Source organism: Pleurodeles waltl, chromosome 12 (assembly GCF_031143425.1).
Source record: "Pleurodeles waltl isolate 20211129_DDA chromosome 12, aPleWal1.hap1.20221129, whole genome shotgun sequence".
NCBI classification, from domain to species: Eukaryota; Metazoa; Chordata; class Amphibia; order Caudata; family Salamandridae; genus Pleurodeles; species Pleurodeles waltl.
Window position 1 is genome coordinate 204286436 of NC_090451.1, and position 18413 is coordinate 204304848.

The 18413-nt window shown below is 47.2% G+C and overlaps 1 protein-coding gene across 1 annotated transcript in view; it reads right to left on the reverse strand.

Moving 5' to 3' along the window:
* Positions 1-2999: 2999 nt before the first annotated feature.
* The window catches only part of GALNS (galactosamine (N-acetyl)-6-sulfatase), a 205772-nt gene continuing 190358 nt past the window's right edge, over positions 3000-18413 (reverse strand). Inside the window, exon 14 of the mRNA XM_069216492.1 lies at positions 3000-7235. Coding sequence (XP_069072593.1) covers positions 7149-7235 — 87 coding nt within the window. The 3' untranslated portion in view covers positions 3000-7148. The remainder of the gene's footprint in view (positions 7236-18413) is intronic.

The window sequence follows — 18413 nt, forward strand, 5'->3', positions numbered from 1 at the left end:
CCTTATGAATATGAATCATACTTTGTTATGATTTAGTAAGTGCCTTTTCTCAGAACGGTAAATGCTATGACTAGCATAGGAAGTGGGAGGGAGCAGCTCTTGACAAAAGGCACTTGAAATGTCTCTGAATGAGGCTGGTTTGAGAGTACACTCAGAACAGCACTTTAAAAACATTAGCCTGAGGTAGCAGAGTATTCAAGCTGTAAAGCCGGGCACTTCCAGTTCTAGGTTCTTGTGAACAACACAGATGTGTATGAAGCAGACAGGCACATCATCACCGGAGGTTCAGAGCAGCCGAAAAGTTGGGCAAGGTGAAAAATTATTGCAGATATATAAGCTTCTGTAAACATACCCATGGTGCGGCGATCCACATTTTAAATCAAGAATGAGCCTAGAACAGAAGCCAATTCTTGATACCAAAAATATGGCTACACTTTTGGCTGCTGCATTTTGCATTATCTGTAACTCAAACATACTTTTTAAAGACCAGGATCCAAGTTCCATTCAGAATAAATTACTCAGATGTTGTAGTGATTTATGCTATCTCCCAATACAATCAACATTGTCCGTGTTGGTCCTGTGAGCCAGGTTGTTCTAACACAATCCTAGCCTTTTCCAGTGACACTGCAGTGTAGAGAATGAAAAACCCTTGTCACTGGTTCTCCAAGAGTGAGAGTTGTAGTTGTGCGGACACATTGGTTATATACTCAGCATCATCATACTGGACAATTTCATTATGGTAACTTACTTTAGCTCCAGACGTGTAGAAGAGACAACACAACTTCTATCAATCAAAGGGGAACTGCTGGTTGGTTTTAATGTAACCCATCACCCAGGAAAGAAAATCTATGTTACACATCAATAACACTTCCTTAGCAAGCTTGAGGTCCTAAATAAAGTGTTGTCACTCTGTGTGTCAACCATACATTAAGGAAGGTGCGAGTTTATGAATTGGCAAGCATAAAGTGATTCTTGCTTAACCAAATTGACACTCATAATTAACAATCATTGAGTCAAATACATTCAGCCTGTTATAACAGCCATTCAAGTGGATGCTCTGCAATTGTAAACTTAGAAATATCCACACAGTTGTTGCTGTAGCAACATCCATCTTCTGAAAACATGATGTAGGAGTGAAAGATAGAATGAGGTGTGATAACGAGGAAGCCTAGCTTTATGCCGGCATCCCTCCTCCACCTCCATGTCTGGAGTGGTGCAGTAGGCACAAACACTACTGTCTGGAATGTGACAAAGTTACTGCCAGTGGCTGACACTTTTGCAAGCATTCCAACCATTACATTTTGTTCTTTTAATGTGATGCACTAAGTGTGACCAGTATCCCCAGATGTCAGTCCAGTGCTCACTGTGCAACAGGATCTAAGCTGCACCTCACAGGGGAAGCCAAGCATGGCTGGAATTGATTTGGGGTTGCTTGTGTTCCTGTTCAGGTGAGTTATTGCCTGGCGGTTTGGGATGGACTGTTCCTACTGAAGCAAAATAAAGATTTTATTTATATGGTTGCTATATGTCAGGGGTGGTGCGTCGGGCAAAAACCGACTGGAATGCCGCTTGGAGCAATTGCCATCAAAAGACTTTAAGCATTCCACATCATCTTTTGCTGTTTTAACCTGTCACCGGAAGCACATTTCAAGAGTAAATCTGGTTGCTTTAGACATATTCAAGATTTACAGTATATCGTGAAAATTCTTCTAATAGCTCTGGAGTGGTTGAGTTTTGGAGAAGAATTATTCTCTCCAAGTGAACATATTCTCTGTGAATAAATATTTGGGAAGTCCACACTAAAATCGGATTTCTAATGTCTTTTCTATTTCCTTATTCTTTGGAAAAGTTTATGAAGTCACAAGTGCCAGTCTTAAGTTCATAAATCTCAAGAAATTACTATTTAATCAAACTTTCCAAATGTGACCTGATTGCTTTGCTTGTGAATGTGCCAGACAACCTAAATCATGCCATATGCATCCCAGAAATGAACAAATGGGGTGATTTAATAATGAACTGAGTGGATCAGGGCAGAGTACATTCTAGCCACATATTATTCATTATTCTATATCCAGGGTTACTAGAATTGTGTTATACTGCAGCATTTTCCACATAATTGTAGAGTTGTCACATTTGCCATATAATCCATCATTTGTTGCATAATCTGCAGGTTTTCACTAAAACAAAATTTGTTTGTAGCTCCAACGGATCAAGAGTTACTAAAAATGTGGCAACCTGTTTTCCCATGCTGTGGAAGGCCTTCCGCAAAGGTTGACTGTTCATCTTTTAGTTCCTTATTGTTGTACGTGCTTGTTAAACTAGTACTAATCAGGGGAAACGTTAGCATAGACAAGAAAAGTACAAAACAATAAGGCAATACTATCACAAAATGTTCTGTATTATGGAACAGATTTTCCTATTCGTACTGCATAGCTTAGTCAATCCTGCCACATCATTTGGTCCTCCTGTGCTGCACAATTCCAGTGGGCCTGTCTATATCCTGTTATGTCATTCCTGTCTGAGTTATTTCTCCTTTTACTTGCATATAAAGTAAGTTATTGTTGACCTATCGTTGTCTTTCTTGTTCATAAACAAATTAGTTGCCTCAGTCTCAAACAATTGCAGAAATTAGGGAAAAAACTCTCTTTAGTAGTAATATTTGTAAATTAGCCTACCCAATGTGAGACACCCTAGTAACCAAAAACAAACCTACTAAAATTGCTATTAGGTTTGATAATTAACTGCTGTGAGTGTAGATTGAGTTCCGCACATTCTAATTTGCTTCAACCAAACATGAAAAAGCAGAGATTTTAGAATAACATACTTGAAGGCAAGAGTGACCACTATTAGGAGCACTAGAAAATATATTCCAAGAGAAAAAGGCAAAATTAGGATTACTGCTGAACAAAAAGATAACATACTCCTATAATGATTTGAGTCTTTGCATTGAAGACACATCATGTTTATCTTTTAAGGAAAATAGGGATCCACAGACAATAATGATTGAACGCCATTTTAATTTCTCCCATTATTTGATAGCAAAAAAAGGAAAACCTTCAGAAAATTGCGAGTCCTGATTTGACTCCTCATATTACACTTTGTGAGGTAAGGACCGTAGTACTATCTAGTGGATGAAACTTTCTGGTCTTCAACGTTTGCTGAATGCAACGCTACCTTATTTTGTGGAACGTCTTTTCCAAAATATGCACACGACTAAGATAATGTTTCTGCTGACGGCCTAGAACACCACGAATCAAACTGATCAAGAGTAGAATCTGCTCTTCACTTACGGATACAAGACCATCTGAGATAGGCTTTTGATTCGAGGTTTTTTCAAGGCCTACAACATTTTCTGTTGACCTCAAGTAAAAACAGAATGATTTAATACTGATTGATTTAATATTATAAAAGCAGTCAACATTTCTGTGATGACCTTTTGCTTGGGGAACTACCCAATTACCTTCAGAGCACATAAATCATGTGTGAATCATCCACACAAGTATCCTTCGGAAAGATGAGCCAAACCAGAAGCAGATCCTTTTGTAACAATGGGGCCCTGGTTTTGCTGCCTTTTTAGTTCTGATCTGCCATGGGAGGGCAGCAATGTTGCCTCCTTTGTCTTTTCTTCCTTCTTAGAGTCACCTCTCAGGAGAAGATGATAGACTAAATACTACTGTATGTTGATACTGCTAGAGCACCTTGATACCAGCTGCGTGACTCACAAATTACACAATGTCCAAAGATTACTTAACAGCACAAAGAGGGGTACATTTGTAAAACAAATTCATGGCGTGCGTCCATCTCTTCTGACTGAGGCCTGCTTTCTTGTTTTCCAGTGTGTGTGGAATCTAAACTTGTGCTGTACAATAGCTTTGATGGTCAGCCCTGGGATTTGTTTGCGGACACAGATATTTTGTGCTTCATCTTCACACCTTTGCCCTGGATTCACTGATCCTTGCCTTTGTGTTGACATACATGATCTTTGGGAATGCTGCATGATGGCGTATGAGCAGGAGTTTAAATCTCGGCAAAGCCGACTTTCGAGATCTGTAAACTAAGTACCACAAAATGGGTAATGTTGGCACCTGTTACTGCAGCACAGAGAAATGGCAGCACTAGAAAAGGTACGAAGGGCCATATAAGGAACAGTTTAATATTATGTAAAAACTCACTTATCTTAAAAAATAACATCGCAAAAATCAAGAATGTTGCAGCAGTAATTCCTAGAGAAGATAGTACGTTCACGGCATGTCTTGAGCATCCTGTACGTTTTATGTTTTGCAGTCCATGTGTCATCCAAGTTGGCCAAAATGACCTTTGAATTTCTGCATGGGCTGCGGCCTCTCTATCTGCAATCTTTAATAGCCCTGCGGTCTCAGATCCTCTGAGGCTGTCTGTCTCCCACGCGTAATGTACTAGGAAGATGTCCACTCTCAAGTGAGGCATCAGATGGGAAACCTGCACCACTACCTGCTGTCAAGGTTAAATATTTGGAGGTAACAATTGAAAACCTGTCCTTTGACCACTGATTGCCTTGGTTGCTAAAAGCGGTTTGTACTTGTTGAAAACAAGGAAACAAATCTTGAATTTTCTCACTAAAGATTTTCGCCCATTGATCGTATCTGCTTGTATCTTGGCCAGGCTGGATTACTGCAGCACCGACTCCAGAGAGTTCAAACTGCCAGGCTGTAATTCATTCCATACTTTGGGGTGAGACTGGTTTAGAATCTAAGGCGGCAGGGCCACATTTCGATTGCAAGACAGAGGCTGCATTAGATGCTTGTGTGCTTGGCAGGGATGTGAAGGAGACATCAGTCCTTTCACCTTTCTTTATCGAAGGAGAGCTCCTGAGAGGAAGTTTGCAGCCACATTCTGGGTCCACTCATCTCAGTCAGTGGCAGAAAGGCACAGGTTGGTTCTGGGAAAGTAGTAGGATTCAAAGATCTGCTCCTTACAGATGGCACAACAAGGAAATGTATAAATGGTGCCTTTTAAAGTGGACAGTAGAGAGAATCTGTATTCATTATCTTCTCAGGTACCGCAGTTGAAGATGCCGGAGATATATAAATGTACAGCTGGACTTAAAAACACATTAAAAGAGGGAATGGTCATGGAAGAGCTATCATGGGGCTCTAGAGTATTTAGGAAAAAATCTTTGGTCTCTTTTAGATCATTCGGCTCAATTTATGGAAGCCTGCTCTTATCAGCAATGAGAACAATGAGCAAAAGAGGTTTATGAACTAAGACATCCTCAAAATATAGATAGCAACACCCTAATATTAGTACACTTTGTAAAAGTTCTTCAAGTCATGGAGAAACAAACAAGTAAACGGTATGTACAGGTCGCCTTGATAAAAGACCATATCACCACAGACAATGCGGTTAAGTGACCCTACTCACTGAGACATGAGAATCCTTAAAAGCCGTGCATTACACGCTGCTCACCGTTGACTACAGGCGAGATAGAAATTATGTACTTTTATTTAAATACACACTTTCTAGACAAATGTTTCCTATTGTATTGTCTAGTGTCTAATTTAAACTAAAAAAGTGCAGCTGCACAAAGTTTTACTCAGCAACCCGGCCTGGGCGCTGCCGAATGCTGAATACCAAAGATGCCTAATTTAGAGTCTATCACACGCTCCTTTGTTCCACCACCTTACGATTCCTTCCGTAGCGCCTCAATCTTTCCTGTTCTTTTTCATCACTGCTTTCTCCCTTCGTCACTGTTTTCCTATCCTTGTCTTACACCTGGTTTCTCAATTTTCTGACATCTTTCTCCTGCTGCGTCTCAAATTCTGGTGCTGAAAAATGAATAGGTCTTGGCCCCCATAAATGAGGGCTGGTGCCAGTCACTTGCTAGCACTGGTACAAATAAACCACTGGTAATGTTGTACAAGGGTAGGGTTAACGTCACACAGAGATCTGAAAAACAGAGAGCACTGCTTCAAAGAGGGCTGCACACGGTAGGACACCGCATGGGCTGCGCAGGGTCTCTAGGTAACCGGACGGATGGGAAAGGTCTGCCACTCCTCATGTGCCATCAAATTATTTGTTTCACTCATAAGATGAACTATAAGTTCACAAAAAACACTGCCTATGAGAAGAGATCTAACAGTTTGATCTTTATGACTGCAACAAAATGAACTATCTTGTGCGTCGATGTGGGCACCTTGGATAAAAGCCCCTTGACCCACTCAAATTGTCTTTGTCTCTAATCTAAATTAAGCAACGAGACACTAACAAGCGTTTTGTGACTAAAGGTTTTTTTTCCGATGCGTGCGGTAGATTTGCAGCCAATCTTCTGCTTTCTTTGAGTGAACAGATACCCAGACGGTGAAAGTTATCATTAATTACTCACCCTGTTAGGCTGGATGCTTTCATTTGTTTTCTGAGGAAGTTTAAAACCTATGCATCGCTGTTTATATACCTTTAAATGGTGATTATTATTTGAAATGCTCCTCTTGCTTGAGTGTGTTATTTTCTGTTCATTTTCTACTTACGCAATAACAGCTTTTTAAAAGTTTTCTATAGACCAGAAATAGGCAAAAGTAAGGCACAGATGGGTGTAGAAAAAGAATGAAAATCTAGGTTTTTTGTAAAATGTTCCCCAAGGAAAAACCATTGAATTGTTCAATAACAGTTTTAAAGATATAAATTGTCTGTTTAATTAAAAATGTGATTCCTGAGAAACCCAGGAACCCATGTTTCTAACTCCTATTCTAAAGGTTTGCGCGAATGGTTAGGTTTCTAGCATGGTGAACCACGCTTAAGGGGGAGGTTTCTAGCATGGTGAACCGTGTTTAAGGGGGATTCACTGAAGTCATTAGTTACCTGTGGTCTTTCAATGTTTGTGAACTCTTTGGCGATAGACCTGAATGCAGCCCTTCGATGACTGCACCTTCTGTTCTTCAGAACACGTCTGGAGTATTTCCAAAGAAGCTACCTTTGTATTTTTGGACAACCTTTTGTGGAAGAAGACAACGAGAAAGTGGGAACGGGATGATGCCCCAACACAGGGGCAGCAGGGAAGCACAGGAGACCTTGAAGGAAAGCTAGCCAGAAAGTCAGCAGATGGCCCAGCACTAAAGCCCCATGATTCACAACCATCGCTTCGCCGGGTCAGTCCAGCCGGCAGGAATCAGGAGTCAGTGGGGCCAACTGCATTTCCAGGGCTTGGACGCAGGAGGAGTCAAACACTTGTTCAGCTTCTCACAGCCTGGAGGAGACCAATTCTGCAGGTGAAAAACAGAGAAAAAAACAAATAAAAAAACTTTTACATGACACAGCAAAGAATTTACACATCTGTCTACTGTTTTGGGTATCCAATAACTCCTACTCACAATTCTAACACGAATCTGTTCGGATTTCTTTCTTATGCCCATTGCAAGAATATTCGGTTTTCCAGAAGTTCCACTTTAGTGGTATCCCAGGTCATTCATGAGGACTTCTCTCAATGTAATATTAAAACTATCTTCATTGGAGCTCTCTGCTTTTAACCAATATGTGAGCCAGGCTGCTTTATTTATACCACACAATCAATAGACTAGTGGTTTGCGTGTCAGGGAGTCACAGTACAGTATTTCTGGTGTGAGCTTAATGCATGATAGAGAACAAATAATGACAAAGTCAAATGGAATGGTCTTTTGGCTTTGCCAAAACATTTTTTCTAATACTCTTCAGCATTGGCGAAAAGAAAAAAAAGACCACTTGTGGTGCTGGAAAAATTACTCATTGCTATGATGTACAGATTCACGTGTTACCCTGTGCATTGTGCATCAAGATGCTACAGTGGCCCAATGAGATGGGTGCATATGTGCTTTTTTTAATTTACTGTTTTAAGGTGGCGGACTCCCATCTTGGAGTGGTATGTTTAAACAAATAAAATATAAAAAGGTGCATAAAGGAGCGTTTTAAAAAGGGACAAACCAGTGGAAAACTGGAGCTGCTCATCCTTCCCCCTAAAAGGTTACAAAAAAAAAAACATTTTAAATACATTGGATGGAGACGGGCAGGAGAGGGACGGTACAGCGTGAAAGCTATAGGGGAAGCAGGGAAATGCCAATGTTGAAGGGAGGGGTGGTGAGCAATTTAATGCTATCAATGGGCTTGCAGCACTTATAATGTCACCCACTTAAGTAGCACATTGCAGTTTTAACCAGACATGTCGATTTGACACTTAAACCCCTTGCCAAGCCTTAAATGCCCCTTTTATCACATATGTCATCCCTAAGGTAGCCCCTAGGTAGCCCATAAGGAAGGGTGCTGTGTAATTAAAAGGTTGGACATGTACTTTTAGGTTTTACATATCCTGGTAGTGAAAAACTCCAAAAAGCATGTTTCAGTACTGTAAGGCCTACCCCTCCCACAGGGTAACATTAGGGATTCCTCATTACATGTAATCGGCTGTAATTCCAAACTCAGAGAAAGTAAATATATTATGTTTGGTACCTATGAAATGGTAATGATAAACCCTCTCCAATGGTAAGGTTGGATTTTTCATTAGAAGTTTGAAAATGCCACTTTTAGAAAGTTGGCATTTTCAGCCCTTAGCCCTTTTGTGCCTGCAGCCTTTCTTGGGTCACATGGCTGGGTGTAGCTGACAGCCTTTGTGAATTCCTCCCAAGCAGTCACAGAATAAAGGGAACAGGTGTGCCTTATTGGGCCATCTGCGCGCAGGATCGGGGTGGAGCTAAGCATAGTCCCACTTACACCTGAATAGCCTGTGTTCTTCTTTCCCACAAAGAGCCCAACAACCCTCTATTGTCCTTGCAGCCAGCCTGGTGCTAGGGCAGGGGAGTCATGAAATTCCATGTACTTCAAAAGAACCTTTCCAGAAGCGACTCCCACCTTCCAGAGAAAGGGCACGAAGGTATAAAGAGAGGATCTTCAGACCCGCTCTTCAGTTCACTACTGGATCTGCGGAAGGACTTTCGGAGGACGGCCTGCTGCTGTGAACTGCTGTGCACTATTCCAGACTGCTGATGTACCCGAAAGGACTGCTTTGCTGTCTGGAGCCTGCCTTGAACCCTCAGGGGCCAGACCTGCTGTTGAGCCCTGCCTCTACTCTGGCACCCAGGAATACCAGAACTGACTCCAAGGGTTAGTTTGCTGGCCTAATGGTCATAGACACAGGGACATAACAGGCTCCCACCATCTTGGACTTACACCTGGACCCAGCCTGAGTGGGTCCTGAACCTCCAAGATGTGTCCCATCAGTCCTGGACACTTGGTTGTGGTGTTATTGGTGCCAAGATGGCCAATTTCTAAAACTGAGGACAAAATCTGGCCAAAAAGTGCTCTGAGAACCAGGACAAGACCTGGGCAAACCTGCTCGCCTATCCACCTGAGGTGCATCGCTGGTTGGACTGACTTTGCGGCTTCTCCCGCTACGTACTTCTCCACAGCAGCAAATCCATTTCAGCTGTCTTTGGCTAGAGGGGTATCCAACCTTGTGGAACTGTCTTTGGCTACAGCCTTCTGCCGCATCCCACTAAGTCCAAACATAGAAATCTTCACTGCAGCTTTAACCCAAGGACATCCACGACAAAGCTCTAGTGGCGGCTCCTTCGTTTGGGCGGAGGAGCGTCGCCCCCCCTGCCAGCAACAGAAGCTGCAAACCTTTCACATGGATGGGACAATAAACTATGTTTATTGTCACTTCCTTTTGAAGGGGCGGGGCCATGGGGTGACGAGCAGTGAGGGGAGTGCACTGTGCACTCCCCTCACTGTGCAAGTATATTTGGCCGGCCGTTGCTGGCCGGCCAAACATACATGCTCAGTAGGCTCTCTCCAGCCCGGCAACACAGTTGCCAGGCTGAAGAGAGACTGCACAGGCTCCTGGTCTGCCTAGGAGTGTGCCCGAGCTGGGCGATCCCCACCACTCCTAATGCTGCTCTGACCAGCGTCAGGATTGGCCGCAAGGCAGGAGGGAAGAGAGGAGCTGTGCGGCAAAAAGTGTCGCAGAAGTATATTATTATTATTATTTTTTTAATTAAAATTCCTTTAGACCCACCCTCCTCCCCCGTGTGCCATCCCACCCCGCCCCCTGTAACCTTGGCGAGCCGCTGCTGCAAAGCTCCCTCCTCGGACACCTCCTGCAGCCTTGCCCTGCTGAACCTTACCTTCTCAGACATTCTTCTTCAAGAATTTTTCCAAGTCCGAAGGTAAGCACTGACCGGGCCCAATCCACTTCTTGTATCTGAACCTCTCTGCATTGCGGTCAGCCTTAACTTCTGACTGACATGGTCTTGCATTACTAGATGTCTGTGGTTGGCACTTGGAATCTTTTTAGGGCTAGCTTTCACTTAAAACTTTAAAAATTCATAACTCTGGTTCTCCTGATTGGATTCTTTTGTTGTTTTGGTGTCAAATGGTTTATTAAAATTTACTGCATTGGTTTGTGATTTTCTTGTGTTGTTTTTTTCACTTTATTACTGCTTGTGTGCTGAATAAATTCTTTATACATTGCCTTTAAGTTAAGCCTGACTGCATTTTGTGCCAAGCAACCCAGGATTAAGCACAGGTTAATTTAGTGACATTTTGTGGTTCACCTTTCAAGGGATTGTGGCTATTGCGTGACCAGAGCTCACACCTCAGTCAACCATCAACTCAATTTCTCACACACATTATGTTCATTATCAAATCAAATCAAATCATTAACATTTATAAAGCGCGCTACTCACCTGTGCGGGTCTCAAGGCGCTAGGGGAAAAGGGGGGGTTATCGCTGCTCGAACAGCCAGGTCTTTAGGAGTCTCCGGAAAGCAGAGTGGTCCTGGGTGGTCCTGAGGCTGGTGGGGAGGGAGTTCCAGGTCTTGGCCGCCAGGAAGGAGAAAGATCTCCCACCCGCCGTGGAGCGGCGGATGCGAGGGACGGCAGCGAGTGCGAGGCCAGAGGAGCGGAGGAGGCGGGTGGGGACGTAGAAGCTGAGGCGTCTGTTGAGGTATTCCGGTCCCTTGTTGTGGAGGGCTTTGTGTGCGTGGGTGAGAAGTCGGAAGGTGATCCTTTTGCTGACTGGGAGCCAATGTAGGTGTCTCAGGTGTGCGGAGATGTGGCTGTTGCGGGGTACGTCGAGGATGAGGCGGGCTGAGGCATTTTGAATGCGTTGCAGGCGATTTTGGAGTTTGGCTGTGGTCCCGGCGTAGAGGGTGTTGCCGTAGTCCAGGCGGCTCGTGACGAGGGCGTGGGACACGGTTTTTCTGGTGTCGGCGGGGATCCAGCGGAAGATCTTGCGAAGCATGCGGAGGGTGAGGAAGCAGGCGGAGGACACAGCGTTGACTTGCTTGGTCATGGTGAGAAGAGGGTCCAAGATGAAGCCGAGGTTGCGGGCGTGGTCTGTGGGGGTCGTGCGGTGCCGAGGGCCGTGGGCCACCAGGAGTCGTTCCAGGTGGACGGGGTGTTGCCGAGGATGAGGACTTCCGTTTTTTTAGAGTTCAGCTTTAGGCGGCTGAGCCTCATCCAATCTGCGACGTCCTTCATACCCTCTTGGGGGTTGGTCTTGGCGCTGGCGGGGTCCTTGGTGAGGGAGAGTATACGTTGGGTGTCGTCGGCGTAGGAGGTGATGATGATGTCGTGCTTGCGTACGATGTTGGCGAGGGGGCTCATGTAGACATTGAAGAGTGTCGGGCTGAGCGATGAGCCTTGAGGTACGCCGCAGATGATCTCGGTGGGTTCTGAGCAAAACGGAGGGAGGTAAACTCTTTGGGAACGGTTTGCGAGGAAGGAGGCGATCCAGTCCAGGGCCTGGCCTTGGATCCCGGTGGAGCGGAGGCGGGTGATTAGGGTGCGGTGACAGACGGTGTCAAAGGCAGCCGAGAGGTCGAGGAGAATGAGGACGACTGTTTCACCGTTGTCCATCAGGGTTCTGATGTCATCTGTGACTGAGATGAGGGCGGTTTCTGTGCTGTGGTTGGTTCGGAATCCGGTTTGTGAAGGGTCGAGCAGGTTGTTGTCTTCCAGGAAGGTGGTCAGCTGTTTGTTGACGGTCTTTTCTATTACCTTGGCTGGGAAAGGCAGAAAAGAGATGGGGCGGAAGTTTTTCAGGTCGCTCGGGCCAGCCGTAGGTTTCTTTAGTAGGGCGTTGACTTCAGCGTGTTTCCAGCATTCGGGGAAGGTAGCAGAAGAAAAAGAAGAGTTGATGACGGTCTGGAGGTGCGGGGCGATGATGTCGTCGGCTTTGTTAAAGATGAAGTGCGGGCAGGGGTCCGAAGGGGCGCCGGAGTGGATAGAGTTCATGATGGATTTGGTTTCTTCCGTGTTGATGTGGGTCCAGTTGTTGAGGGTGATGGCCGGGGATGCGGGTTCGGTGGTGTTTGGTTGCGTCTGGTGTCTGAAGCTGTTGTGGAGGTCGCTGATCTTGCGATGGAAGAAAGTGGCGAGGGATTCGCACAAATCCTGTGAGGGCGTGACGGCGTTGGCGCTGGGGTTGGAGAACTCCTTGACAATGCTGAAGAGTTCTCTGCTGTTGTGGCTGTTTTTGTCCAGTCTGTCGGTGAAAAAGTTCCTTTTGGCAGCGCGGATCAGGTGGTGGTGTTTGCGGGTAGCGTTCTTGAGGGCAGTCATGTTGTCAGCGGTGTGGTCCTTGCGCCAGGCCTTCTCAAGGGCGCGACAAGTTTTCTTTGATTCTTTGAGGGTGTCAGAGAACCAGAGAGGTTTTTTGGTGTTGGTCTGTCAATGCGTGCGTTTGAGGGGAGCAAGGTTGTCAGCGCAGTTGGAGATCCAGTTTGTGAGGTTGAGGGCTGCGTCGTTGGGGTCGGTGGTGAGGGTGGGTTGGTTGGCGGCGAGAGCGGAGAAGAGTTGCTCTTCAGGGATCTTGTTCCACTGTCGACGAGGGATGGGTTGAGTGCGGAGGTGGCGGGTCTCGCGTCGGAATGTGAAGTGGACGCAGCTGTGGTCGGTCCAGTGTAGGGCGGAGGTGTGGCTGAAGAAGACGTGTTTGCTAGCGGAGAAGATAGGGTCGAGCGTGTGTCCGGCGATGTGGGTGGCGGTGTTCACCAGTTGTTTGAGGCCGAGGTTGTCGAGCAGGGTGGTGGTGTTGGGGTCGTTGTTTTGTTCCAGATGGAAGTTGAGGTCGCCTAGGAGGGTGTAGTCCGGTGAGGCGAGGGCGTGCGGGGAGATGAAGTCGGCGATGGCGTCGCTGAAAGAGGCGCGAGGTCCGGGAGGACGGTAGACGAGGGATCCTCTGAGGGTGGTCCTCGGGTCGGTGCGAATCTGAAAATGCAGGTGTTCAGCGGCGAGAGGGTTGTCTTCGGTGGAGGTGGTGACGCTGATGGAGTCTTTGAAGACGATGGCGATACCTCCTCCTACTTGGTTGGTGCGGTCTTTTCTGGAGATCTTGTAGCCTGCGGGGATGGCGGTGGCGATGTCTGGAGCAGAGGAGGCGTTCATCCAGGTCTCCGTGATGAAGGCGACGTCCGGGGCTGTGGAGTCCAGGAGGTCCCAGAGTTCAACGGCGTGCTTGTGGACGGAACGAGCGTTGACCAGGATGCACTTGAGGTGGTTGATGGCGCGTGGGCTTGTGGTCGTGGTAGTTGCGTGGTGGGAGATGCGTTTGCAGGAGTTGCAGGCGAAGGGTCCATGGGTGCGTTTGGGGTGAGCTTGGAAGCAGGTGTTGGAGCGTCCTGGGTTGAGGGCGTGGAGGGTGGTGGGGTCGTAGCGGAACAGCGGGGCTTGGGGGAGTTGGGGACCAGGGGTCGTGGCGCTGGGCGCGGGCCAGACGCGGACGGGCCTGCCTATGAGGTGGGGGGGGAGGGGTCAGCTGGGGGCGAATGGGAGCTGGGGGGGCGGGGCATGCAGGAGGTCGCGGCGGGAAAGCGCGAGGAAGGGGGGGGACAGGTAGAGTGAGAAGAGCTGGGGGAGGGGGGTTTAAGGGTGGAGGGGGGTGAGTGTTAGGAGGTTTAGGAGATTAGGGAGAGAGATAGGAGTAGGGTTGTGAAGATAGGGGAGGGGGGGTTGTAGAGGTGGGTGAGGGTGAGAGGTAGAGTGAGAGGATAGGGAGATAGGTAATAGAGGGGGTGGCGGGAGGGGGGGAGAGATAGAGAAATAGATAGAGAAAATAGATAGATAGAGAAATCGATAGATAGAGAAATAGATAGATAGAGAGATAGGTAGATAGGAGGAGTGAGGGAGGTAGATAGCGAACGGGTTAGATAGGGGTGATAGAGAGGGGGAGGCGAGTGGGGGAGGGGGATGAGGCAGGAGCAGGAGGGCAGGCGCGGGGAGAAGAAGACAGAGGAGGCAGAAGAGCCGAAGGCAGAAGATAGAAGACAGAAGAACAGAAGACTGGAAAAATAGAAGAACAGAAGACCGGAAGAACACAGAAGAACAGAAGAGAAGAACACAGAAGAACAGAAGAACACAGAAGAACCGAAGAGAAGAGCACAGAAGAACCGAAGAACACAGAAGAACAGAAGAGAAGAACACAGAAGAACCGAAGAACACAGAAGAACAGAAGAACAGAAGAGAAGAACACAGAAGACCGGAAGAACACAGAAGAACAGAAGAGAAGAACACAGAAGAGCCGAAGAACACAGAAGAACAGAAGAGAAGAACACAGAAGAACCGAAGAACACAGAAGAACAGAAGAGATGAACACAGAAGACCGGAAGAGCACAGAAGAACAGAAGAGAAGAGCACAGAAGAACAGAAGAACACAGAAGAACAGAAGAGAAGAACACAGAAGAACCGAAGAACACAGAAGAACAGAGGAGAAGAACACAGAAGAACAGAAAAAAAGAACACAGAAGACCGGAAGAACACAGAAGAACAGAAGAGAAGAACACAGAAGAACCGAAGAGAAGAGCACAGAAGAACCGAAGAACACAGAAGAACAGAAGAGAAGAACACAGAAGAACCGAAGAACACAGAAGAACAGAAGAGAAGAACACAGAAGAACCGAAGAACACAGAAGAACAGAAGAGAAGAACACAGAAGAACAGAAGAGAAGAACACAGAAGACCGGAAGAACACAGAAGAACAGAAGAGAAGAACACAGAAGAACAGAAGAGAAGAACACAGAAGAACCGAAGAACACAGAAGAACAGAGGAGAAGAACACAGAAGAACCGAAGAACACAGAAGAACAGAAGAGAAGAACACAGAAGACCGGAAGAACACAGAAGAACAGAAGAGAAGAGCACAGAAGAATAGAAGAACACAGAAGAACAGAAGAGAAGAACACAGAAGAACCGAAGAACACAGAAGAACAGAAGAGAAGAACACAGAAGAACAGAAGAACACAGAAGAAGATTGCAGAGGAGGAGCGAGGAGGAAGAGACAGAGAGGAGGAAAAGAAGCAGGAGCAGGAGAGAGGGTGAGTAGCGCGGTGCAGGGCGAGGGGCTGGGAGGTGGGGGGTACTTACTGTGAGGTGGGTCTCAGGAACTCAGGAACCTGGAGGAGCTGGAGGAGCTGCAGCGGCAGGGGGAGCGACCTACCCTTGGGTCAAGGGTCGCTACCACTGTCGCGCAGCGGCCGCCATATGAGGTAGGAGGGGGGGGAGGGGTCAGCTGGGGGCGAATGGGAGCTGGGGGGCGGGGGCGTGCAGGAGGTCGCGGCGGAAAAGCGCGAGGGAGGGGGGGACAGGTAGAGTGAGAAGAGCTGGGGGAGGGGGGTTTAAGGGTGGAGGGGGGTGAGTGTTAGGAGGTTTAGGAGATTAGGGAGAGAGATAGGAGTAGGGTTGTGAAGATAGGGGAGGGGGGGTTGTAGAGGTGGGTGAGGGTGAGAGGTAGAGTGAGAGGATAGGGAGATAGGTAATAGAGGGGGTGGTGGGAGGGGGGGAGAGATAGAGTAATAGATAGAGAAAATAGATAGATAGAGAAATCGATAGATAGAGAAATAGATAGATAGAGAGATAGGTAGATAGGAGGAGTGAGGGAGGTAGATAGCGAACGGGTTAGATAGGGGTGATAGAGAGGGGGAGGCGAGTGGGGGAGGGGGATGAGGCAGGAGCTGGAGGGCAGGCGCGGGGAGAAGAAGACGGAGGAGGCAGAAGAGCCGAAGGCCGAAGATAGAAGACAGAAGAACAGAAGACCAAAAGAACAGAAGACCGGAAGAACAGAAGACCGGAAGAACAGAAGACCGGAAGAACACAGAAGAACAGAAGAGAAGAACACAGAAGAACCGAAGAACACAGAAGAACCGAAGAGAAGAGCACAGAAGAACCGAAGAACACAGAAGAACAGAAGAGAAGAACACAGAAGAACCGAAGAACACAGAAGAACAGAAGAGAAGAACACAGAAGACCGGAAGTACACAGAAGAACAGAAGAGAAGAACACAGAAGAGCCGAAGAACACAGAAGAACAGAAGAGAAGAACACAGAAGACCGGAAGAACACAGAAGAACAGAAGAGAAGAGCACAGAAGAACAGAAGAACACAGAAGAACAGAAGAGAAGAACACAGAAGAACCGAAGAACACAGAAGAACAGAGGAGAAGAACACAGAAGAACCGAAGAACACAGAAGAACAGAACACAGAAGACCGGAAGAACACAGAAGAACAGAAGAGAAGAGCACAGAAGAATAGAAGAACACAGAAGAACAGAAGAGAAGAACACAGAAGAACCGAAGAACACAGAAGAACAGAAGAGAAGAACACAGAAGAACAGAAGAACACAGAAGAAGATTGCAGAGGAGGAGCGAGGAGGAAGAGACAGAGAGGAGGAAAAGAAGCAGGAGCAGGAGAGAGGGTGAGTAGCGCGGGGCAGGGCGAGGGGCTGGGAGGTGGGGGGTACTTACTGTGAGGTGGGTCTCAGGAACTCAGGAACCTGGAGGAGCTGGAGGAGCTGCAGCGGCATGGGGAGCGACCTACCCATTACAGCATGGATGCACAAACACTGTAGGAAGGATTTCTAGTTTTCAGGGGCAACTCCTCTTGTCACCCCCACTTTGCCCCCCCCCAACTAAGAGTGCAGTAAAGGGAGAAGTGGGCTGGATCACAAAAAGGGGAAGAGGGAGTGGAGTGCAACTAAGTGCGCATGTGCCTTTGGCCAGCCGTCTTAGGCCGGCCAAACACACCTGCACACTTAGGTTTCTCCAACAAGGCTGTGTTGCACAGCCAGACTGGAGAAATTGCACAGACCCCAGTGCACTGTCTGAGTGGCAGTCCAAGCCACTCAGACGAATTATTGCGCTGCTTTCATGCTAAGTTTAGCATGAGAGCAACACCCAGATTGCTAGGGAGCCTGTGCTAGCATCCCAATGAATGCTGGGACACCATCAAGAGCTGAGTAGCAAGGCAGCAGGACACAGAGCCAGAAGATGAGTGGAAGGAGATACAAATAAACAGAAAACAGGCACTGGGGAGCTCTGGGATGATTAGGCTCCATTACACTTTGTGACGAGTTAGCACTGATAGGTAGTGAAAGGAACTTCTATTGGTGGCAGTGTGCGAAACAATGCCTGACCTGTGAGGACATGCTGGTGTCCAGAGTGTGGAGCTGGCACTTCTCGGCAGTAGCGATCGGCAGCGTGAGGACATTACCACCATTAATAGTGAGCAGAGTGGAAAGTAGGAATTGGTGTACAGTGTGAATCAGTGGTGCACAGTGCGAGTAGATGGCAAGGATGGACACTCTAAGTAACCTGAAACTGTGGCCAGAGCGGTCAACTGGCAATTACGGGCAGTGTGAGGAGCTGGCATTAGTGGAAAATGTAAGGTAATGGCACATGGTAGTAGTTCCTTGACCTGCCACTAGATGACAGTGTTGCGTTGGGAACAAACAGAAAACAGGTCCCAGTAGGCACACTGAGGAGGACACGGTATTCAAGGCACTGTAAGACTCACGTAGTGGTTTGTATCGTGATGCAAATGGTGTGTAGTATTGGAAGTGGGTATTAATGAGCAGTGACATTCTGACACGGGTGGATACAATGATGAGATGGTGGTGGTCAGTGGGAGAATTGGGACCTATGTGAAACCTGCTCTCATGGGCAATGCAAGCAGCTGGCACTGTTGCTAAGTTTGAGAAGGTACCACCCATGGGTGGTGTGGCAGAAGTCATGGTGGGAAGTGCAAGTAGCATCCACCTGGATGGGTGAGGGCTCCGCACTGCTAGGCAGGGTGAGTAGCTTGCCCTTGCACGCACTGTGAGAAGCGGGCGGGGCATCGCTTGGCAGCATGAGTGGAGCGCACTGTTGAGCACTACAAACTGCAGGCAAAGGTGGATAGCGTGAGGAGCAGTCACTGGTGGGCAGAATAAAGAGCAGGCAGTATGGGCAGTGTGAGAAGCTCTTACTAGGGCACGACAGGAGGATCGGGCACCGGTTGACAGTGAGTAAGAGCACCGAGGGGAAGAGGGCACTTGTTAGTGTGAGATGTCTACTGATGGACACGTATGAGGAGATGCGAGTGATGGGAAGTGCATGGATCAGCCAATGGGAGCCAGGCAGGGAGGGAAGGAGAGCTTTGGTTAGT